The following is a 27,498-nucleotide window of genomic DNA, read 5'->3' on the forward strand; positions in this document are numbered from 1 at the left end:
CACCTGAATATCGTCTCGACGTCTAGGGCGGCCTCTCACACAACACGCAATATTGCGTTGCTGGCGGACTTACGTTTGGGTGGCTCGTTGCGGTTGTTTCGGACTGTACCAGATCGTGGGACTTGATGGAATTAATGTTTCAAATAATAAAAAATATACTTACTCGAATATACTGCTAATATACGAATAATTGTCGTGGCTGCACTAGCACTCAGTGCGCATTTTCTGCACCATCGATTTTGTCAGTGTAATGAGTGCATTTTATAAAAATGAACCTTTTTTCTTGATAACGGGAACATCGTTATCTAACTTCCTATTAATCGTATCATTAATTATTATTATTAATTATTCAGTTATTATTCAGTGCTCACCCATAAACATTAGATTTTAATAAACTATAGTTATAAGTTACCTATAAATACTAATCCCTATGTTTGAATATTGAATTACATTTTGTATTTTGTAATCTGTATATCTTTATAGTGCTTAGTGCTTTACCTATAGTATTTAATATTTATATTTGCCATACCTTTATACTTAAGAGTTTATTATGGATCATAATAAGCAACTTTTTATATTGGTGAGATCGGGTGTTTTATCTTCGACTCCTCTGACGATGGACAATGGTTTGGTATTATACGTTCATTCAAAACCAATGCATTGTTAATGTAGGTACATTAACAAAGTAACTTATTAAGTTAAAAATAAGTTAAAATAATTGACATAATTTTAACTTGGAAATCATTCTAAATAAATCTGCCTATTTTTTGTAAACAGGAAACAATAATTTTAATATTTTCCAACATTATTTTATTAATATTTTAAATTACATATTTTACAACTCTGCATAATAATAAAATCAGAATAAAAACTATAAGTACAGTACAATATTCAATCAATGATATGGGGAAACAAAAAAAGTTAAGTCACATAATAAATTATTATACATTGTTATTGTATTTAGATCACCGATTTTCTAACCATAAACCACATGTACAAATATAATTACAATACTAAAATTTAGATTTTTAACATAATGTACACTGTACCTATTATATATATAAAATCGTGTAGGTAATAGTTATCATCTCGTCGTGTTTAATCGAAACAAAGTTTCTTGAAGTTTCCTTCTACGCCCAGAATTGACTTATCAGCTGTCTTAGATTGACCGATTCGCTTACTAGAATCGGCTTTCATTCCTTCCATTGCAATGCACCAACTTCTACGTTTTATTAGTTCTTCGTGCATTCTTTCTGTAATGAATAAACGTTTTTATGAATGCAATATTTATTAAAAAAATTAAATATTATCTAAACGTTTTATGTAGGCACATATAATATAAGTACAGACAGCACAGACGTATTTAGTTATTTTGCGTCCCAGGTAAGAAAAATTTATAAGTACCGTATTACATCGAAATGCTCTCTAAAATTAAAAATTTACTGCTTGGGGCCCAATGCCCCCCAACCCCCACTTAAATATGTCTAAATTTCTTTGACAGACAGTTCAGTAGCACATATTAGAAGGTGCTAGATATACAAAGAAATTTAGTTTAAATATACAAAATGACAAAGATAATATTTTATTTATGTTTTGTAAAGCACTTACGACTTAGTTCAGCCATATTTCCAGCTTTACCACCCCATTCGTTTGGAAACATATCAATTGGGTATAGGACTTGTAGACTTTCGAAAGTTGCATTAAATAAGATCTGAAATAAACGTGAAAGTTTAGGTCTCCTATTTTCATAAAATTTAATCGCTACAATGAATATATTTTAATAATATTGACTTATATTTTACTTACTCTATCCTTGTATTTTTGCGGGAAAAAGTGTTTTATAAAATTAAGCGAGGTTTCAGCTATTGGTGCTATGTTTACAAAATGAACTCGCTTGATCCTCACTGGTTTTGCTTCCTAAAAATAAATCCAATATATACATGTACAACTATATATATAATATACAACTTTTAAAACATTAATTACATATCATACAGACAAAATAATATATTGAACCATCGACGATAATGATTATATAATTAAAATAGTTTTATGTCAAACATAATAGGTACTTCTTATTTTTCTTAATTTTACACTAAATGTATAGTAAAAAAATCGATTTTGTTGAAAACTGGTTATGCATAAAAATTGCCGTTTTTCCGTTACTTTTTTGGTTTTTCCTGGCGTTTTTGGAAACTACTAGAAATTTTTTACTTTTGACCCCCAAAGTACCAACTAGATTCTTTTCAAATTGGGGCTGAAGTTAAAAATCAAAGCACCATTACTACTCCAAAACGCGATGACTAGGCCTTGGGACTTCTAGGAGTTAGCATGTTTTTAAATAATCATTAAAAACATAGCTAAGTAATATAGAAATTTGTTTCATAGCAATACGAGTTTATATTTAAAATGTATGTTGTATATTTTGCATATTTGACCATTTTTCATTTTATTATAAGTGTTTAATATACAAATGTATTCAATTTAAATTGTGTTTTTAAAAAAATTAAAACATTTTATTTAAGACTACAACTCGATGTAAAATGAAAACAAATCTGAATAAAATAAAATAATTATCTCAGATAAATATTAAATTTATCTAATTATGGATCATACTACAAATATTATTATTATTTATTACAGATATACTTTTTTTAAATACATATTTTAATAGCATATTTAGAGATTCTTTAGGGCATAAATGCATGCATATTTTAAGATTTTTTAGGACATAAAGTCCCTAGCCCTATCGATAACGGGCACAAAAAAAAACAAAAAAACACACAAAAATCATTACATTCATCACTCCGTTCAGAATCTAAAAAGACATATATATATATATATATATATATATATATATATATAATTGTCAGTGAATTATAATGTTTAACTTAGTATATACTAACCTATGAATTTGCTAAATTATCATTCAGGTTTTTATTTTGTTTTACCAAACGAAATGTATTGTCTGCGATTGCGATATATTATAATGTTTTAATAATCAATAAACAAAATTACCATATTTATTTTAAGAATTTTTTTCATAAAACTGAGATTGAAGTGCGCCCATTGAGCCATGGACTCCATGTTTGTTAAATCGAATATCCAAATATCTCCTAATGTCAATTCGTCTTCATCGAACAACCAATTCCACATCATTTCATTGCGTTTCAATTGACTATCAGGACAAAACTCTTTCGCATTTGTTGTCGCCATTCGGTAGCAGAGCACTCTGTGGAAGTCCGCCGTGAGTTTAGGCAATGGAAACATGTAACTATAATTAAATAAAAACAACGAATTAAAAAGTTATATTTTATATAAATTCAAATTATTATAGCTTTTGCTTTTCGATAAGTTATACAATTTAATATTTATCATATAAACTAATTAACTATAAACAGATTTTGCTTAAAATCAACTAATTTAAAAATAAAATAGTAAATACAATTTGATATATGTTCTTTTACACTGCAGCTATATAATATTTTTAGATTCTGAGCGGAATGATAAATTTATTGATTTTACAATGATGTGTCTTTTTTTTATTTTTGTGTCTGTCATCACGTTTTGGAATAGTAATACTAGTAATAGTTCTTTGATTTTTGACTTCAGCCCCAATTTGAAAAGGAAAGTAAAATAATCTTGTTGGTAACTCTTTTTTTTTTGTTCATGTTATCTGTTAAACGAGAAAACCGAGAGATTCAACAAGTAAATTATTATAAGTTTCAAAATTATTTCATTTTGATGTAATAAAAAATAATTATAAAACAATCATTAAAATATACCATTGTATGATGTATAATAATATTATAATTTATATATTATATTAAATGTCTATAATACATTCACACTGTACTCATTTGTACACATTCATACTTTCACAATAATTGTTTATAAAAAATATAACTAACTGCTATAATGACGTGTGAATAAATTAATTAATATTTTTCTAAGAATCCCAATAAACTATTCAATTACCGTTTACTTACCTACTAGTTAATTTGTATACAATATGTAGATATATATTATATTCCGTACAAAATATAATATAACATCTTCAAATTATTATAACTTTATAATACTATCTCTCATATCTAAATGGTACAATATTGTCAGTGCTAAATCCTTAAAAATTCAGATTTATGAATTTTATAATTTGAAATAGTTGCAATGCATTTAAATTCAATAATTATTAAAAACTAATGTAGATCGAGCGATTAATTATTTTTTTTTTTAAGTGGATTTTAGATGACTAAATTTATAAAAGCATGTATTCGTTATTAATTTATAACTGTACTTTTTTTATAGATTTAATATGTTATATATATTTTTAATATGGCTTAAAATATTTTTTTTTTTTGTTTAATTTAATAAGAAATACATAATATATTCAATAGTAAGTTCAGTAAATATAAATAATAGATGTATTTGAAATAATAAATGACGTATAAGTTATAATAATATGATATACAGATAAACCAAATGGTGAATCTATCTTTGTTTATTAATTATCCGTGTTTACTTTTACTTTAGGTTACAATTATTAACGTTCCTTTTGTTGTTTTGAGTAATAGACACACATAAATCGTGATTGATACAATAATTTGTGTATAAAAAAAATAGAACAATAGACGTTCTGCGTGAGTTAATGTAACTGGAGTATGAATTTGTTGTTGCAAACTAAAATAATACATTTCATACAATAATGAAGTTCAAAAAACCTATAAATAGATATTATTTATATTCTTTTAACGCTTATCTAGTACCTAGACCACAAAATATAAAGAATTTTAGTTCATACTTTTTAATATAATTAAAATATATAACTATAATACCTACTATCTATACCTATGTGATTTAAAATACATAAGAAAATACATACCTGCTCCTATTAGTTAGGTATTTTTGTTATTAATTAATAATAAATTATACTTATAAACAAATAGGTAATAATATTATATGTCATTTATTATGAAATATTATGCGATACTATCTACTTACACAGCTTCTACGTGTTTTCGAAAAGTTTCTGATGTTGGATCTAGGTCTCCATAAATTTGAGGAAATAATTCTTTAACAGTATAGTAATTATCAATCACAGTTTTGACTTTTTCCGTGCGATATTTTAAGCTAAATAAAACTTTTTTTATGAATTCATCGCCTGAAAACAAAAATAAAGAATTAAATTTATTATTTATAATGTGTTAATAATCTGTAATTTAGGATGGTTTAAATTCATATATTATTTTATTATTTATTTTTCAACAGAGTAATGGGCCCCACAAGCATGAATACTTATCTAATAAACAATTTTCTTAATATTAGTTTGATACTTAATATTTACATATATGTATCGAGATAAAGAAAGATTAAAAACTATAAAATATGATAAGCAAACAATTAAAATTAAATTATGGGATAACATTAATATTAGTATTTAAAATTATGAAAGTAATTTAATTTGCAAGTTTTTATTTTGTTGCATTAACCATTTATTTAGGCATATCAAGTTTAGTTATTTTTCATTTTTAATTTCTATGTACAGATAATTAATTATATATTATGGTCCTACGTTTGACAACAAGTATGACGATTGTGTGGTCTTTAAGTGCTGTAACTCGATTCTCGATTTGATATTATATATTTGTCTGTGATGGATTAATATTGTAATAATGTACGCGCTGAATGGAACATAAATTTATGTTTATTCTGACGTCCCCCCCCCCAAAAAAAAATATATTAATAATTATTATTTTGTTTCATACCAAATTAATTTTTTAAAGCCACACACGATACAACACTTGTAAAAATTTCAAACCGTATCATCTATAAATAAATACACATAATATAATATTTTTATAATTTACAAACGACACTTTTTGTCAAAGAAATACCTTAGAATAACCTTCTGCTTCTGCTTTATTTATACCTATTTATTATTTTATATACATATATATATAGTCATATAAATATATCTATCTACAATATATATATCTATATATAAACTCGAATGTTGATCATATAATCAAAAGACATTCGTCATTCGTGTTGTATAGAGTTCCGGTATTTATCTATTATGCCTTTTAACTTATATTACGACTACTAACCGGTCAATTTATGCACTATTCGTATTAAATTTACTTATCCTCGCAATATAATTATGATAATAATAATATTATGTTAAAGATAATATGGGTAATCCATTTTTTATTAATATACTATTATTACGTAGTATAGACCACAGAACTAGTTTATATAATAAATTATCGTGACGATAACTTGAAAAAATATCACTAAACGTACAATACAATAAGACATTCAGGTTAATTTTTCAGTAATCAATCCTAAGATTGATTTTTTTTAGTTTCTCGTAATCTCTTCACTCATCTCTATTATAAATTAGCCTCTTCGATTTAATGCGGTTTGTTATCCCCGTGTTAATATGACGGACGTCAAAATGTCGAATAAGTTAAAATCGATATTACTGTAAACTTTGTACTTACTTGTTTTGGGTAGATGTGGTTGTTTATTCAACCAGTGTCTTACGATGTCTACATCTTGATCAATTTCGACCTTTGATCTTGGACAAAAGTTTTGAATCTCTTTCAGCTGAACATCGGTAAGTGGTACAATCATTGTTCTTATAAGTGCTTTTGAATTCGCTGAATAGTCGGTAATTAATTGTCCCTGTGAATACCATTAAATAAACGATAGTTTTATAGTTTTATCATAATATATGTCATGCTGACATAATGTATTTTAATAGTAACTTAGCTAACGTTGTAGCCTACAATATTTAATAACTACGTGCGAAGAAATCATATAATATTACATTATTACGCAATAAGTTCTACTACAAAACATTTGGTACAATTTATATTCAATAATAATATATATTGTTGATTTTGGTATCAAAGAAAACTTGGTTAATCGTAGCATCTGTCCTTGATGGATTTGTTTAATATTTTTGTTTTTACAAGTCATAAGCCTAAGGCACAATAATCAATGTAAAAAAACTATGTTTATAATTAAATACTTCTTCGTATTTATATATACCATTTGTTATGTAAACTATAATGTATACCTATAAAGTATTACAGAATACATAATAAAATACAAATAGACATAAATTTCTATAATGGAAAAAAAATTAAAAATACTTATCCGAATGTATGTTACATTGTTTCATGCATACTATAATACCCATATTATTATAAACACTTCAGGTTTATTGAAATTATTACGCAGTTATATTAGGTGCGATTGATTATTTCTCGAATAATTAAGACTAGAACAGTAGAACTTGTTATTATAATTATTTTTTAATACCATCTCATTAATTAATGAAGATTAAGTCCTCTTCCTTGACTGCCAATAGTAATAATAATTATTATTAAATTATAACCTAACATTCATGTACCTATTTATATCTGAGAATGATTTTGACCACACTGATAAAATGTATTGTAGTAAGAGGGTAGGAGTGTAGGACGACTAAATTTATCCGTTGACACAGGGGAAAAAATATAAAATTTTAACGATTGAATACACATCATAATATACAACGAATAACGATACAATTGTCTATTTGAAAAAAAATCGTATTTTATTTTATATCAGTAGGTACCTATATTGTTTTATGTTATATTATGTGGTGTCTTGAATACCTAGCAAACAATTTTAAATCATAAGAAAACAATAAAAACAATTCATTTCAGATCTCAAGATGAACGTGCTTATAAAATCATAATTATTCGACAAAACAATGTGTAATCAAATAATCTATGTAGTTTTCTGTAAAATAAAATAGTTTTTAAATAAATAGTTTTTTGAAAAAATCAAAAAAATAACTATTATGAAAAAAGATACTTTACGTGACTTGTCCACGATTGACGGGAAGTCAATTTCATTGAACAGAAAATATTGTGAGCAGCTTTTAGATTTATCGATAAGAAGGTCTATATACTGCAGTTATCGGCATTAATTGACTGGAAACAAGATGGAAACAATCTTTGAGTCTCCGTGAGAAGTGTCTATACGACACAAAATTGGACGGACATAGTCGAATATGAGCAATATTATTCGACTTCAGATTGATAACGACAACCAGGATGACGACGTCACTTTACACGGAAGTACAGGTTTTTATCACATCATGATGGATGTGAGTGACATCGAAGGTAGTAGTGAGTAGGTGGAAATGAATCTAGCGTCAGCAGCCGAGCGCCTATGACTAGCACGCCGACGGTCACTACTTTCAGCATAAGGGAAACATAATATTATGTACTCTGATGGTGACGCAACCAAATTATATTCATCCGAATACTGACCCTGGATTACGAGAAAAGTCGACGGTAGTAACCTTAAAATATAACATCTAAATCATGTTACTTTCCTGCCCAATTATTTCTCTAGTAATATTTTTTCTCGTTAGAAGTATATTTTATATATATTAATAAATTCATAACATTATGTTATATTATTTATTTACAGCGTAAATTCACCTACATTTATGGTTGGGATTTGTTAGCAATTATTATTTTTTATCGATAAAAGATAATTTTTGTAAAAATGCATTTTATTTCATTTCAATGTTAAAAAAGAATTAAACTTAATTTGAATTTTTTTAAATATTAATTTGTTTATAAGTCAATTAAACCACAACGGAGCCCTAGTGTAAGGACCAATTTGCACCTAACACAAAATTTTCGTTTAGGGTCAATACACCAATTTTGCTCCTCCTTATATTTTAAGGTCAGTGTACCAATTGCGCTCTTTATATTTTAGGATGAGTATACCATTTGCGCTCTTTGTATTTTAGGATGAGTATAGAGTATACCAATTTTGCGTATATAACACATAAAATGCTTAAAAATTAAAACTTATTTATTGATCAATTGATTACTGGTTAAAGTGACTAGGTAGTGGGTATAGTATATTTTATAACAATATCGGTAATTTTATGAAACGAATTATAATGTAAAATAACTGTAAACTGGTAATTAATTTTGAATAATTGATGATCAAAAAATAACTTGTAAAATGCAAAAAAAAATTATTTATTTATTTATATTATATTAGATTATGTATTAATACTCACAAAATAATTGGTTATTGTTTTCATTTATTATGTAATAATTATAACTAACTAATACATTTTCCTTAGTTATTGACGGTATTGTAAAATATTTTGAACGCAATTAGTGCACCAATACATGTATGATGTATCGACCCTAATTAAATGTATAGAGCGCAATTGATCTATCGACCCTAAAATATTTAGAACGCAATTGGTATATAAACAAGTAATTTAAGGCGCAATTGGTAAACTGTGAATGTAAGACTATACCGATGCGTTATTATTACAAATAATTGTTATAATTGCTTTATTTTCGATAGTAAACGTATTATTTAATTGTTTAAATAAAGATTTACTTAATAATAGGTAATAAGAACTTATCGAGGTTCCTATTATTAAAATTTGTTAAGACAAAAAAAAATTGATATTTTTTCTGGTGCACAGAAAAATATAGTATTAGGTATATAATATAGCTACTAAAGAAGAGCCCTTTTTTGGTACTTGGCTGGGAACCTGGGCCCCGGGAAAGTAAAGGCCGCTGGGCAACTGGCTAGTTTGCCTAGGTGGTTGTTTGGCACTGGAACTAGCGCGAGGCCGCAAGTGTTCGACTTTAATGAGTAGTAAATTATTATGCTGGATTAAAAATAAACTAATGCAATAATAAATATTATAAAAATAAGTAATAAATTTATTTTAGTGTTTATATGTTTAATTATTATTTTAATTTCATATTTCCATTTAATTATTAAAAACTATTGTTTAGAATGCCTATTTATATATACATGCCTTCGCCATGCAATATGTTTTGAAATAGCAACTAAACGCTTATTATTAAAAGCATGATAATAGCCGGATCGTTATTGACAATAATGACGATTGACCGAATTTTACGATTTACGATACGAATTGTTTTCAATCATATACATAATATTTAGCAGTAAGTCGTGTATTGACTGACTACGGGAATCAACCATAATATTTCCAAATTCTTAATATTTCAATATTATAAAAAAATGTAGCGTTTTCAATAATTGTATTCTGTATTTCTGTAATATATGTACGACATTATTAAACCTATCAGTAAAAAAAAGACCAGAAGGGGATCTATTCCAACATATCCCCCCCCCCGTAAATACACCACTGTTACGATGTATCGATTAAACTAACCTACGAACGATTAGAAAAAAAAGCGAAAAAAATAAAATAAAACTTGCTTAAAAACATATTTATTTTAAATGCTACTTTTTTTTTCTGCATCAAATGCTTAGGAATGTTTATTGTCATTAATTTTTTACACTGCTTCAATAATCACTAAAAATGTGCCTGTATTTTTATATTAATAAACATATACAGGTCTATATTATCATATATCTGAAATAGAATGTATTTATTATTATATTATTATATTATATTAACTATGAAAATATAATTATTTATTAGTAAAAAAAAAAAATGCGATTAAATGCATTTATAGTATAACAAAACTTAAATCAATGTTCTTAAAAAATATTTTTACATAGTGTTGAATAAAAATGTATTTACGTTATTTGTTTATTAGTATCGTATTGTACTACACAATAGTAATTTTGAGTTATCACGATTCACGTTTAATGCAAGTCGTAAATAAATGACTTATTTATATATATATATATATATAAATCATCACATGACCACAATTTTATTTCCCTGACTGTTGTTTTTATCTAATATATGTATAAACAAAAACATAATACGTATAACTAATATAAATAATACATAAAATAATGAATAATAAAAGTTCTCTAAAAATAAAAAAAGTTATAAAAAAATTTCAAATAAGTTTTATCTTTTAAAATTATTTTATGTACTAAACAAATTACCCCTAGGAAAATAATGTTTAGAATATTTTGCATATATATTTAAATATCCTACCTAGGTTAGGTTAGGTTAGGTAATTATTAATTATACCTATTTCACTAAAAATAGAAACTGTAACTACCTAACACAACTATTATTTAAATTATGTGTTGCTAATATGTCATTATGAAAACTTGATGGTCGATATTAGTAATAATATGTATAAGCTAACATAAGAAAAATATACGAGTATAGGTATATTAAAATTAAACATTATACATATAGTTATAAAATGTTGATACAATATAGTATTAACATTACACAATATTTTATATACATGTATCTTATACAGATTTATCAATATTGTGTTTATTATTATATGTATATCTATGGCCCACCTATGTGAATAAAAACCGATTTATATAATATATAAAAGCATTTTTCTTATTACCCACTCTATAATATATACCTATATCAGATAGACACAACAATAAATGAATGTTATAACAAAACCAAGAACCCATCTACTAAAACTTTAAATATATAATTAAATTATAAGTATTAGTTTATTAACACTAATTTTTAAGATTATCATAAAAATTCTAAATAATTGACATACATTACTTGCGAAGAACTTAAATAAATGTATGTACGAGTATAGTATAGTAATAATAATAATTTATATTAGTTTTTTAAACAACAATAACTTAAATATTTAAAATTAATTAATTTTTCAATAGTCTGATCTTTAAAAAAATATATATGATTAAATTAAATTATATCTACAACGTGTATTTATTATTTTATTTTATTTTTTGTTTTTGCATTAATTTTATAAAAATGTAACTTTTACAACTTTGTTTGTAAAGAAAATTCATACATTTTTAAATATTAAATTAATCTCAAATATACTCGTATTACCATACCATGACGTATTATAAATATTACAAATTTAGTGTATAGAACTTTTGAAGCATTCCAACGCTCTCAGAAATGTGTGCCATAAAATAAATCAATGTATAGGTATATAACGACTAAATGTATTATTCTTAGACAACAATAAAATTTGATTAATTTATCACAGCATCTTTACTGTTTTAATTATACACTCTTCCACTTCCAGCATGTTATAATGTTATAAAACGCAATATTATTGTTTTATGTTCAATTGTTCAAAACAAATAAATTCTTTGATCTGTTATGAATTCAACGAGTGAAAAACACGATGTTAACTTATTTAATTGCTTATTTATTGTGCTAAACAGATTAGTCATATTTATAAAAATGTTGTTAGTTTTCATACCATATTAATTACTGTGCTATGGGTGATGATGATTTAATTAATAATTTACACATTTGACAATTAAAATTAAACTTAAAATGTTTTAGAACAAAAACGTAAAAATATTCATATATTATATTATATAAGTACGCTACAGTTCTTCGATCGATCGTATCTAACTTTTTGTTGTTATATTGAAACGCTCGGACAGATATTTTATATTCAATGAAAAAAAAAACTTAATATCACGACGTACCTTTTTGTGGGATATTCGCAGGACGACGTAACAACGTCATTCTCCTCAACTCCATACTCCATAAACAACAAACGTATTATGAATGCTGAAGGGATATCTCACGGTGTACATAATATGACGTTAAAACTTATAACCTACATCGATAGCTGTTTGTTTATAGGTACCAAAGAATACAATAAAGTGAGTATCTACGATAATTATATCGTTGTTGACTATAGCACTTATTTTTTAAATTTCCTATGTCTTAATTATATCATCAAGTGTGTAAACACGGGCGACTCATTTTTTGACGGTAGTTTTTTTTCCCTAACGATAAAACGCATACAACCGGCACCACGACCAACGTCGTGTCCAAGTAAAAACGGTTCGTCGCGATTTGGACATGACGTAAGCAATATAATATGTATATTTAATCAATGACGTAAGTACTAGGTGACGAACAAATATGGCAAAAGGCAAAAGCATAGAACACATCCATCATATTATACAAACCACATACTATATTATTGTAATACATAATCAACAACTATCTCGTATTACATGGACGGTTGCAAATATTTTAATAAATTAATATTGTATTACAGACATTTATCCGTACTAACCTGAACGATGTTTCCCGAAAGTGATCGGTCTGTTGACTGTGCGTATACGGCTGATTGCACTGGACTGTTACTAGAATCGCCGCGCGTGTCTCCTGTTGCTGCTAGTGATGATGCTTTTACTGGCCCCCCGATCGCAAAAACAATAATAAATTGGCCGATTCAGACGTTAGACTAAGAGTGTCGTTAATCCAGCAGAATATCGTATGTAAACAATAGTTCGCGTGATTCGGAAAACAGGCTAGACGAAAAATACGTATTAAGAAATTAGGTATATTATTATTATTAGAACATAATTTGTCTACTTTATTCCTGCCCACAGTTGCTCTCGCGTTACATTCATATTATCCCATTTATCTTATTATTATATTCCGGTATTCGCCAATTCTGAAATATTATTAAAAAATGTATAATGTTTATAACATTATTATTATACAAAATAACAATTATTAAAAAAAATATTATATAAAATTAATATATTGTTGTAAACAATTTGTTTGGGATTTCGCACAAATATTAAATTTACATACCATAGCATAAACTCACAAGTGTACTTTGATCTATAATAATATATATCAAAATAAACCATTTAAATAGAAAACTTGTAATATCTACTAACTAAGAGCATTAAGATCGATACAAATTTATCATTGAAACTCTAACAAAGATATAACGTGATTCAGTATAACTGTGCTTATAAGTATTGTAAAATATTAACTCCATACGGCATACACACATAAGTTCACGTACACATGCAGTGAATTACATTGTATTATTGCATTAAAAATAAACAAAACATTTACATTTCAAAAATGTAATTACGGAAGTATAGTTTAGAACAAATCAACCTCAAAACAATAAACGGAAAATAGATATGTATTTAGTTTCATAATAATTATTTACTTATTGATAATATTATCAATATATTTAGATACGTATTTATTTTATAGAAGTAGCCGCTAGATAGGTATGTTTTCCCAAAGAAATATTTGTTGGTTGTAAGTTAATTATTCTCAACTCAACAGTGACGGAAAAATACTAAATATTTCAAGAGATTGCATATATGGTATAATCGAAATTGATTTGTGGCTAAGGCGTAATATATTTAAATGGAGCCAATGGAGGTCTTGTGGGTCGTGTCCCATATAGAACTAGACGTTAAAACCACAAAATGTGTTGTTATGTAAATTCAGGTGCAAATATTTGTGTGTAAACAAAATTAATTTAATTGGTTGCATGTTCACCACTATATTTTAAAGATAAATTGTGTTTTTGTAAATATTTTTATACATTATTGATATTATACAGGCCGCGGGTTTATTCGTTTAACGGTTATTTTATCGAAAACTTTTAACGTTTTTGAAAATATACAAATATTTATTAATATGATGTAATTATAAAAATAACAATTTAACAAAATAATTAATTTTATATTTTATTACAATTTTTAAATTAATTAGTTTAAAACATTAATAAATGAATAAAAATATTTGAAACTTTAATACAAGGTAACTAATAAAATTTTATTCCCCAATTACAAAAAAAAATTATGCTCACAATATTATTTATAAACATCTCAAGTTAGAATTAGAACAAAATTCGTCAAAATCTTAAAAATTATAAATTATATTGTAATTAAACATTCATAAAAAATGTCTGTTACACCTAAGATTTAATTTAATATAAGATTATTTATAAGTTTTTTAATCTATATTAAAAAAAAATTGTATCTAGAAAGTCAAATTAATTTTTTTTTTACCTATACCGTTTGAAATTCAAATTATTATGATATTAGGGGTGATATTATATTCACCTCATGCCGTAACTATTTCTCCTTACGCAATATTTTTTTTTTTTTTTGTAATTCAAAAACGAATATTCGTATATACTTTAAATCAGTAGTGTAGCTGATAGGAGGGCCATGGGTGTATAGTCCTCTCCCCCTTGGAATTTTTGATTGGTGATGTTTTAATCATAATTATAGGCGTTATAGCCTAATCTTCACGATATTTTGTGGTGTATAAAAATCTTTAAATAGCCCCCTCTAGATTGAACTCCAGCTACACTAGTGCTTAATATTTTCACCAATGTTTTATAATATTATCATTTTCAATACATAGTTAAACTAAAAAAAAATTTTGATTTTTAAATTTTTTTTTTCCTATAAATATCGATTATATTTCATTCTCTTGGTCAAAATACTTGAAAATTTAATACAAGATCCCATATATAGTTGTTCTTGTGTCTATATAAAAGTTATAAGTAGGGCCCGGATTTAAGTACATAATTCGTTTCATGTAACGAGGGTTTCAAAGCTACAAATTGTATTTTGCATTTTTTTGCATATTTCGACATTTTTTCATTTTTAGAGTATTTTTAGCATTATTGGTTTTTAATGCATATCTGTTCAATATACGATAAATAGCTGAAGATCTTTGAAGTTTAAACATATTAATTTTAAACAATATATTATTGTTCAATGCAATGCTCAAAATTTAGTAAGTACAATAGGCTCTTAGAATTTTAATTTTACATAAATTTTAATCTATATTTTGGTATGTTTAGAATGAATAATATTTCCCTAAAACGGCCAAAACGTAAGCGTGTCAGCATAAAGTCATCATTTCAAATTTTCAGTTTTTTTTTTTTTAAATAAAATAATAAATAATGATTGTAGCTTATTTCTAAATTAAAAATTGAATAAAAAATACACGGCATTTTAAGGTCATTTTTGTGGTAAAATTAATTTTTTAAAGGCATTTTTGGCTATTTTTTTAGAGCATACTTGTATGGTTTTAAGTGCATTTAAATCCGGGACTTAGTTATAAGAATACAGTTTAGTAATTTAGTGTTGGTTCCATGAAAAGTTAAACATGGCTGTAAGTATTTAAGTTGTACCTAACCTTAACATATCTCGTGTTACTATTCGACGCACGTTATTGTCGTTAATATGTTATACTTACATTATAATTTATAATGTAAGTATAATCTTTTATAAAATTCTTCAAAATCATGAAAATGTATAATTCCCGTTTTACCTTAATTTATTTTATTGATTTTTGGGGTTATTTTGTAATGTACTGGGAATGTTTTACTTTCAACCCTCCCACTCCCACACAATGACTTACTATATCTAATTTACTACCAGAAACCATCCTTAAAATTGAAGCATTTTTATTGTCTCGAAAAGTAATGACATGTCATAAAAATAGAAACACATTATTGTAAAATCAATACCTTCATCACTCCATTTAGAATCCCCGGAACAAAAAATCTAGTGCCATGGTAAAACCAATACATTTAATCAACTAAAAAATCATTAATCATAAATGTAAAATGGGTGCTTGAACTTGAATGCTCAGTATTACTTAATAACTAATAGACCTTTCTATAAATATTAATTGACATAATTTACCTAGCACTCGTTATGAGTTATGACTTAAATTTATTTTTAAACGTACATGGCATAGGTGTATATATTCTAGTAACACATGCTTACTCAAACGTGTTTCGAACATTAAACATAAATTAATTTATATTTACATTTCACGGCCAACCTTGTCAATATGCATGTACGTTGCGTAATAATTAATTTTATCATTAATTTTATAATTATCCTAATAACCAGAATGATACACTGAAATTTACTGTCTCCGTCTAATCGACTCTAAAACGGGTAATACAAAACAACTAATGTACCATTTTGCATGATTATTGCTGAGTTGCATAAAAACAATGATTAAATTAATGGTTCAATCGTTGACCACTAAGAGAATACCTATACTATTGATTCATTAAACTATGATAGGTAATCGTTATTACGACCCGGCATAATATCGATCTTAAGTTATCAATTATAGTAAAAACTATTTTTTTTTAACAAATTAAAAGACAAGATGAATAATTGAACTACTTACATCTATACTCAACAAAATGTTTTTTCAATATTTTAATTTTAAAGCATGAGGCGATACAAAAATATATTACCTATCAAAATATCAAACGATTCAAATCAAATACGTTACATATACCTAGGTGTCCATAAAAGCATTTATCGATAGTATACAATGACAATATCGATAAATAACAAATTAAAATAACAGTATAACACTATATCATAGAATCTTTCAAAACAGAAACAAATCCATAGGCACAACCGCGCAACTAAAGGGGGCGTTGGGTGGGCTTCCGGCTCCCCAGAACTTTTGGGTAAATAACTATGTGTTTATAAACATATTAGTGTTAACACTATTAACTTTATTTTAGCATACAATAGAAAAACAATGTATAATGTTTCATATTAACGAATAATCATTCAAGTCAGTTGTAAACATCAATAAAAACAATAAATAATAATCTAATCAAAACAAATTTGCTACATATAAAACATTTTTAGGAATTTAGCCCCTTCTAACTTAAAGGACTAGTTACGGCTGTACATAAGTTATATGGATTAAACACGTATAATAATTTATGACTTTAATGATTCTAATAAAATTTACTATAATTTATGGAATTAAAATGGAATGTATAATATAATAATGTGACATATTGATAGTATAATAATATAATTCTTTATGCATATAACTTCTTATTTATGTTTATTGAATTAATTTTTCAATACATATTTAAGATATACGTACGTACTTACACAGTTAACTATCAAACAGCTATCGTTTTTTTATGATATATTACAATATATAAAATTAAAATTAAAATTATCTACAACTTAGAACTAATTAATTAACAGTTATTACATAATATGAAACTACAAGATGTTATGAGTGAAATAGTAAATAGGTTATAAGTTGTTTGATTGTAAACGTATCCATCAATTAAATTAGGCAGTGGCAGTAGTTCCTATAGGTGTGCGCACACCACGTAGATTAATATAGATATAATACTGAAAATGTATTATAGGCGTAACTAGTCCTTTAAGTTAGGGTGGGCTAGATTCCTAAAAATGTTTTATAGCAAATTGTTTTTAATTAATTAATTTATTTATTTATTAATATATTTATTGTTTCTATTGATATTTACAACTGACTTGAATGATTATTTGTTTATAATAAGAAACATTATATTTTTTTTATATTGTTAGTGAAAATAAAGTTAATACTATAAAAAAAAAATAATAATATAATATAATATAATATGTTTATAAGCATATACATTTACCCAAAAATTTTGGGAGGGGCTAAATTCCACCCAAGCCCCCCCCCCCTATTTACGCCTATGAATTAATAATAATGTATAATAATTAATTAATTTTATTACAGTATCTGTCATACTGTATATTTTATTATATAAAAAAATTAAATTTTAAAAACATAAAAACACAACAATTATTATTATACTCTTAAAATGTATTTATTATCTAACAAATACACATCAACTGGTGTGCAGCTGTCTGAACACCGTCTGTCCGTGTAAAATACGTTAAGTTGTCGAGTGGGAAAGCGGTAATTATATGTGATCTAAGATCTTGGTGTGCAGCTTCCTACTGCACACTCGTCAGACGATCGCACGCGTTAAAAACACTTGCATTTAAAAAAATTTAGTATTTTTGTTATTGTAATATTATTAGTTATTGCATGTTGTCTGTTGTGATAATAAATAAAATAGGTATACTATACTTACCTACTTAATATGTAATATTATAATAAATATATTATTTTATAAAACTGTATAACAAAATTAAAAAAGGCTAATAAATATTTTTCTAATTACACTTATATTCAGAACTGACTAATATTTTTTTTTAAATAAACTTTTGCAATAATTGCTCACCACCTACTTTGAACACCTTGAGGCGCCACTGAAATTATACGTTCCATTCATATTTTTATATTTTCATATTATCATCTGAACCATTGTCCATTTCTTACATGAGCTACAATAATCAATCCCTTATTTATATTATAACTACTCATACTCTAATGAAACAATTCACATTTAAGTAAAATTATTACTTACAAGTTTTCCACTACTAACTTACTTGTTTAAAATTAAATACCTATAAACAATACTTAATTTAATTTTACATAACAAAATTCTAAGATACAAAAATAATATCATCAAAGAATATTTTTATAAAATTAATATTGACATTGTTAACTATATACGGCAAAGAATGTATTGAAAGATAGAAACATAATTAAGTGTTAGTATGCATTAGGTATTTGGATACATACTGTGTCATTTAGAAAAATAATAAATTTGATAAATTGACTGTATTGTAAAAGAGCTAATGATAGCATTAATTACATTTATTTAGCGAAGTTTTGATAGGAATTATATAAAGGTATGGATTTAAAAACAATTATTTTTATCCAGTAATGAGTTTTCAATTGTAACCTTTTTACTTTCCAATAAATGTTATTCCCTCCAAAAAAAAATATGAAGTAAAAAATTAATTAAACAATATCATAATAAGTTTACTTCTATTAAAAATTTAGTAGAACTCATATATATCTAAAAATGTATAAATACAAAAATACAAATACTATATAATTCTAAACTTATTTTTCAACCAAAAAATCAACGTACTAATAATTGAGCGCCCATCCTGTTAAGCTTTGAAATCACCTAATCCCTACAAAATTATCTAATAAATATAAATCCACGACATTATTCCGATAACACCTAAAACGATTGCATTAATGTAGATCCTTACATTTATTCTATTGCAGGAAATTAAAAACATTTATGTATATCAATAAATATTGGAATCAAATCAAGAATCCTGTAATTTCCAAAATGTCATCTTTATCCAATTTTAAATTGTAAAGAAGTAGGTAATAGGTATTTAAAAAAAATTGTACTTACATATATTGTTACCTAATTGAGTTATTTTGAGAAAATAAAATTGTTTAGCACTTCCTAAAAGGAAAAACACTAGTATAAATATATTATTATGATTGGGTTAATGGTAAAAAGTGGCTACTTATATGATTGTTTTCCTAAGATTATAGAATAAATATGAAATATATGAAAATTAAAAACCTATATGTTATGAGTAATAATACAAAACACATCTACCTATTATAATATAATATTCTAGATTTTATATTAGTTCCTATACAATTTTGTTAGTTACCTAATTGTTACACTATTGAATTTCTGGTAAAAAATGCATAAAGCATAAATATTTAGAATATTATATAATATATACTTAGATACCATATAATATTATATCAACAACAAACATTTTAATTTTAACATATTTAAAAAACAATAACTTTACTTCTTAAAGTAACACGTAAATATGGATATTGATTACTATAGTGTATTAGGATTAAAAAGAACTTCCTCGAGTTTTGATATATTAAACGCGTAAGTACCTATACTGACTATACTTAATAATTTTAATGTATATTGATTTATATAAATTTATTAAAACAGAAAAATTAATTATAATATTATATAATTGATAGTGACAAATTTGTTTAAATGTTATAATTATTTCAATGTAATTTATATTAATTATACAATATACGTGTACAGATTTCGGGAAATCATACATAAGTATGGTATGGAAAAATTAAACGAAGATCAAACAATTTGTAGACTTATTGCATTCGAGGCTTTTGACGTTCTTAGTGATGCTTTTTGGCGTGAGATGCATGATCAATTTGGGGTTCAAGCCATAAAATTGGGCGTATTTATTAACAAAGAAAAAGATATGAGACGGTATTTGTATCACGGTGATATTTTTTTAACGTACAAGTAATACAAATAAATATATGCTACATTTATAATAATTAATAACTTCTATAGTGAATACAGAATAGTGATTGTAGATGTTAACTGTTAAATATTAAAATTCGGGGTATTTAACTAACGTGTTATAAATAAATAACAATTTTTTTTTATTTATACTAAATTAGGTACCTATAGTAAATTATTATTTAGATATAATGAATATTTTATTTAAATTAAAACTTTTATAGGCATCTAAATGTCTAATAGGTACAATTTTTTTATTCGTACTTCGATCAAAGGGAGATTTTAATGATTTATACAATCAATTAACAAATTTAAAGTAATATACCTAACCTTAATTGTTTCATTTAAATAAATGATAACACTAATTTGTATTTCAATTTGTGAATCTATTTTTAAGTGTCAATGAAAAGCAATCTGTATTTTTTAACATGTTTAGGAAATATTAACTGTCATAAAACAATTTTTTTTACGATTCTATATAACTATATTAAGACTTCTAAATTATATAATACAATAAATATTACTTATTTTTATGATTTAAGATCGGTTTATGGATCCACTAATCCGTATGCTCATATAATATCCATGTTATTAAACAGGAAGGCAACAATAAATGTAGGTATTAAACAAGATGTTGAAAAGATTCCGATTTATTTAACATTGAACGAAGTAAGTATAATAAAATATTATTTAGCAGATTTTGCATAGTTTTAGTTTCCGAGCGGAGCGATATATTGTAGACGAGTGGGTCACTATAATAGACGTGTTAATTTTAATTCAATAAAATATTCGGTGTGTCAGAATGCGGCTTGAATTCAGGTAGACCTATATGCTACTAGCTACTATCCCCGTTTTTTAATTTCACAATATTACTGTGTTGAAAAAATTCCTGAAAAAATTATCTCAAGAATTAAAACATACATAGTTTTGTATGAATCCAACATTATATGATAATATATACTATATAGGTACCTTATTTGGTAAACAGTTCACACCCGTTCCTTATTTTTAGTTTAAAAAAAAAGGTATTATATTTCATTATTTCAAGATGAAAATAGTGGTTCTATGACAATGATCCAGATGACCAAGATTACAATTACTCTTTATTTAGGTACCAATTGGCAACTACCAATGTCAAATTTAAATCGATATTAAATTAATTACTATGTAATAATACTGAAAAAATTATATGTACTACGCAATATTAATTTATTTTTCTTATATACTTTTATGTTATGGTTTTGACTTCATTGTATCTAATTCATAATAACATTTACTATATCTACGTATATATAATAATATATTTTTTTTAAACTTTTCACAAAGTTTTCATTATTTGTAGTTTGTACAGGCACATGTTTTAATAATTTAATGAATTCAGTAGATTAAAATATAGATAATTATTTCTTAGGTGATATTTTAGGGTATTTATTTTAGCCATTTTAGATTCTTATTTTATTAATGTGCTTATTGTAATATAATATGCACTACATATCATTGTAAGCCATCCAATCATATAAAAATATTTAAGTTTTAATCTTCGTAATTAAGATAATTTTAATAATATTATTAAATTAATTTTATAGATATTTTATGGAGCATTAAAAAAAATTAATATTCCTAAAAGTGATGGAACACAGTGTATGACTAATTTAAGAATACCTAGAGGCTTACCGATTAACAGTGAAATTGTTCATGACTTAACAGATGGAAGAACCGTAAGTAAGTGGATTGAGTAACGATGTATTATACCTGAATTTCTGTAGTTGAACTAAGTAAATATTAAACTATTAACTAATATAAGTTGTATAACTATAATAATTAATATGTATACTACTATACTAGGTATAAATTGTTTAATATTATTATACAGAAACAGAACATAGAATACTTTCAAATAATCTTTTAAAAATAATACATTTAAGTACTGATTAAATAATTATAATATGATATTTATTTATTGGCGTGTACGCAAACTTATAAATTATTTCATAACTATTTTATAAACCACTTACTATGATTTGTATAGCCTTTTTTTCTGGGTATGGCCTTATGCTTATCTATATTAAAAAGAAAAGTATAAGACTCAAAATTAAATAATTTTTGATTTACTGATATTATTCAACTTCGTATTTTACTTATTGGGTATACTATTTCTAATTATATTACATAAACAATAATGCTTAATCTTTTTAAATGAGTAAATAAATAAATAAACTTATTAAAATAATAAATGAAAAGAGCAGGGAAAGTAATTTAAATTGTAACAAGTTACAAGTTACAAATCGTTACCATAAAAAAAAGTATATAAAATCTAAAGACAATTTGAGATGCACGCGTCTTTAACGGATATTGTATTTGAAACATTAAAAAATGGTCATTTTGATAGGTACACAGTTTAAAATTTTAAAGTTTCCTGTGTTTCCTATATGACATTTAAGTAAAGAATTCAATGTCCAAGAAATGATTCATATAACTAGCTGCTAATTATCTTAGAATAATTAATCATCCGTGAGATAAATTTCAATATAATTTAATAATATGTCAATGTTGAATTGTGGTGAAATATTATAGTAGGTAGGTATTATATTCTAGGTATGTTGATATTGTAGGTATTTGTTGTTGCCTGGCGGTTAAGTTTAGAATTAAGTACTAAGTACCTATAAGTTATAACAACTCAGTATACTCACTAAGAAATTGTTAAATTCTGTCATTATTATTTATTATTACATGTTTAACATTATAGGTTAAAAATTATAATAAATATATCAAAATACATAAAAACAAATTTTGCCAATTATAATTAATATTAAATTTAAACATGATTTTTAAAAAATAAATAAAAATAATAGTTTATGTAAATAACGTTAATTAGTTAAATGATCAAATAATATTTTTAAAGTAGGTACCTTGGTATCCATATAAATTTATGAAGATTTAGTACTTAGTACTCAATATCATTTAAGACAGTTTTTTTTACAATTACCTTTTTTAAATTCACCAATGAAATAAAAAGACAGATATTAACGATATTGTAATAATAAACGAAAAATATTCGTATCTAGGGTATCTATACTTTAATTTTAATAAAATACACCATACTTCTGTTCATTTAAATTGCATAGATAAATAACAATAATAATATCATAGATGGTAATGTATAATATTTATGTCTCATAAATACGGTACGATGTAGTTTTCAATAAATAGGGCATGTTTCTAAAATGTTTCCACAATAGGTAATAATTAAAAAAAAAATACTTAGGTAAAAGATAAAATCGAATAGAAAATGCATGCCTAATAAAAAAAAATTTGAGTCTAATAATATTTTATATACTGTTTATGCTTGGTTTTGTATGAATAAATGAAAATTGAATTTATCAAAACCAAAATTTATTCGTTTTGAATTTCATTGATCCAATATTTTTATAAATAGTAATTTAATAGTTCATTTGTTAAATTGTATATCAAATGGTAATTTGACCTGTAGTCTCAATTGTCTTAATCTTGAAAATGTATTAGAAATTAAATATATATTGGATTAATTCTTGATTATAGGCTAAAACGGGATAGGCATATTAATTTTGTTAATAATAGTTTACGTAAATTCTTCTACATATTCAAAGAAACTAGATAAATACTTAATAATTATTATAAAAGAATTATCTATTTATCCCTAATACAATTTTTTTTCTTATGGTCTATCAATTTGGGTAGGAACCTGTAATATCCATTTATCCAGATTAAATGTTACTATAAATTTTGTTATAAAATATTGATTAAATTTACCATACCAGTCTATCACTATGATAATATATGATGCACTTAATGTAAAAAACTTTTAACTAATTCATAATTATTCTTTTCTGATAGATTTATATAAACATAAACATTTAGTATTAAAATTTAATCATAATCATAGATTATGCTAGGTTTAAAGTGTTTAAACGAAATATTAATATATGCTTACCAAATTGTACTAAAATGTTTGGTGATTGGTCGACATTGTACATTTTACATTGGATTACATTTATGTGTTTCATTGAATATTAATTTAAATAATTTTAAGAATTTAACCACTTTCAAAAATTTTTATCAAAAAATTAAATTTTAGATTGTATTTAATTTCAGTTAGGTACTATCTACGAGTATCTCATATCTATCGCTTATTGTCTATATCTATTTTATTTATTGGCCTTATATTATTAGATTTTGTCCCCTATTTGATGCTCCATTATATTATTTTTGTATAGTCTAAATAAGTCTCTTTATATTTTTTTGTAATTTTTATTTTTAATTATAATTTGTTATGCTTATACTTATATTAATTCACATTTCTTTTTTCCTTTTAAGAATCTGCTTCTTTAGCATAAGCTTTGCTTTTTGTGGTGCTTCAATATTATTAATTTATAGATTTATATATAATGTTTTGCTATAATATGTAAAAATACATTATTATTGTTGCAAATAAATAAATATAATAATTATTTAAAAAAAAACTCAATCCTGTATCAATTTTTTATCTATTTCATACAGCTACTATTCTTTAAAAGTCAAAACATTTAGTTTTTCCTATAGTTCTAAATATTGTATAATATCATCATTGTACAATCAATTACAATTTTTTTGTCAGTTTTTATCACCAATGATTTACCACATAAACATTATGTAAGGAGAGGACAAGATTTGATAAGCACATACACTGTAACTATCGAAGAAATGATGTTTGGTGTTCAATTCATAGTACACACGTTAGATAACAAACAATTAAGAGTGAATATCACACAAGTGATAACGTACGTACCTATCTATAATATTTTTTTTTTAAGTCTTGGCTTTAAATATTTTTATGTTTGTAAAAAAAATAAATTATATCATTTTAATTTTAATTTCTTTAGTATTTTATTATGAGGTGCGTAGTTTATTTAAGTACCTACTAAAGAAAATATCATTGGACCGTTATTGATATTTAATTAGTAGGTTTACTGTCCATATAATTTATTTAATATTTATAATAATATTGTTGATACTATAAATTGTTTTATTACCAATAATATTTTTTAATTTTAATATATATCAATATATCATTATTACCTATTGTTATTATTTTAGTACTACCTAACATTTTTAATTCTTATCAAGCAATTTAAAAAAAAAACCGGCAAAGAAAAAAATGTTGTTTATTAATATATGACCAGAATTTAAAAAAAGGGAATTAAAAAGCCAATTTTTAAGCTATTAAATTTTATCAAAATATCAAACGTTACTGAAAAATATTTAAAAAATTCAAAAAATATGTCCTTGTTATTGTTATTATATACCTAATAAAAAATTTAAATAACATTAATAAATTAAGAATATAAAATTTACTTTAAAATAAATAATAATGTACCTATTAAAATATATTTACTTTACTATTTAATTATAAATAATAAAATTAAAAAATATGTAGAATTTTTAGAAGTAGAATTTATAAATTATGAAAAAAAAATTTATGTCAAACTCAAACAAATAATTATAAAATTATAAAAATACTTATAAATAAATGCCCTATTATAGCTTTCAGTAATAATAATTGTAATACTTACGTACGAACTACGAACGATAGAATTTGTTCTTGTCAATTAGGTACTAAAATGAAATTCAAGTTAACTGACTTATTTAAAAAATGTTTATGACAGTCTCGTGAGTTGGCATACAATTTTATTTTTGATAATAATTATAGTTTGTAAAATCATGTTTAAATACATAACTAATATTATTTACCTAACTGTTTTTATTTTACCAATTGTGACGAAGGACGAATTTACATTGTCTAATGTTACGTGCAATAGAATTTATAGAATGAAAACTTATATACATAACACCTATTATTATTGTTAAATTTTAATTATAAAATGTATTAATCATCATTGAAATTGCCATTTATTAAGATTGTTATTATTATTTTTGTTAACAATAAACAAAATAATACATAAAGTATATGTGACAAAAACTAATGTAATTGTTACACTTATTTATAGACCATTATATCGAAAGATAATACGAGGTGAAGGAATGCCAGCCTACAGAGAAAATTGTGACAAGAGGGGTGACATCGTACTACAATTTAAAATTCAGATACCACGCGATCCCTGTGTAATAAAAAAAATGATTTGCAAGACCCCTTCGGAAACTGAAGATTTTAGAAGTTTGAGAAAATAAATAATTATTTATGGAACAAATATGGTGTAGTATAATATATTACATTTATAAAATATTTCAGATTTTTCTTTATATATTTTGTAGCAAATAAATTCTTATTATTCATTAAAAATTTAAAAAAAATAATAAAATATAATTATAATTGATTTACCTATGTAATTGTTATTTGTTTCTAATAAATACACAAAAAAATCCTATTCTCGCCATTCTTTTTTCTCGTTATTATATCTAGTATACAAGTCATAATAAACAAATTATCGTTGATATAACATTTCTTATTTCATTATTTTCAATAAATTATATTATCTTACATAGTTACCAGGCCCTAATTTATGCAAGTGCAGATAAAGCACTTGCACTTGGTCCCCAATTTCTGGGGTCTTCCAGGCTCTGTAAGTTGTAGAAAATTATTTTTTTTTATATTAATTCCACAAAAATATATTTCCTAAAATGTAATACCAACTGTTAATGTTCAGACTTAAGTATATTCTTATCATTAAATTGTCATTTATCA

At 24.7% G+C, this 27,498-nt stretch overlaps 2 protein-coding genes across 6 annotated transcripts; one reads left to right on the forward strand and one right to left on the reverse strand.

Moving 5' to 3' along the window:
- Positions 1–934: 934 nt before the first annotated feature.
- LOC132931788 (alpha-tocopherol transfer protein-like) lies at positions 935–26,438 on the reverse strand. 5 transcript variants are annotated; one of them, XM_060997799.1, is made up of 9 exons: positions 26,369–26,438; positions 13,358–13,439; positions 13,056–13,293; positions 6,504–6,687; positions 5,002–5,161; positions 3,019–3,274; positions 1,807–1,917; positions 1,609–1,711; positions 935–1,253 (listed from the first exon to the last, which is right to left on the reverse strand). In XM_060997799.1, exons 4-9 carry the CDS (start codon positions 6,634–6,636, stop codon positions 1,099–1,101), a joined length of 918 nt encoding a protein of 305 aa, XP_060853782.1. In that variant the 5' UTR covers positions 6,637–6,687; positions 13,056–13,293; positions 13,358–13,439; positions 26,369–26,438; the 3' UTR covers positions 935–1,098. The 5 variants fall into 5 exon arrangements, with proteins under 5 accessions (XP_060853782.1, XP_060853781.1, XP_060853783.1 ...); XM_060997798.1 differs by lacking the exon at positions 26,369–26,438 and adding an exon at positions 22,796–22,839; XM_060997800.1 differs by lacking the exon at positions 26,369–26,438 and adding an exon at positions 19,881–19,898.
- LOC132931791 (dnaJ homolog subfamily B member 13-like) lies at positions 20,320–27,049 on the forward strand. Its single transcript, XM_060997805.1, has 6 exons — positions 20,320–20,387; positions 20,559–20,780; positions 21,323–21,449; positions 22,367–22,502; positions 25,414–25,576; positions 26,804–27,049. Exons 1-6 carry the CDS (start codon positions 20,320–20,322, stop codon positions 26,982–26,984), a joined length of 897 nt encoding a protein of 298 aa, XP_060853788.1. The 3' UTR covers positions 26,985–27,049.
- The last annotated feature ends 449 nt before the right edge of the window (positions 27,050–27,498 follow it).

Source organism: Rhopalosiphum padi, chromosome 1 (genome assembly GCF_020882245.1).
Source record: "Rhopalosiphum padi isolate XX-2018 chromosome 1, ASM2088224v1, whole genome shotgun sequence".
Classification (NCBI taxonomy): Eukaryota; Metazoa; Arthropoda; class Insecta; order Hemiptera; family Aphididae; genus Rhopalosiphum; species Rhopalosiphum padi.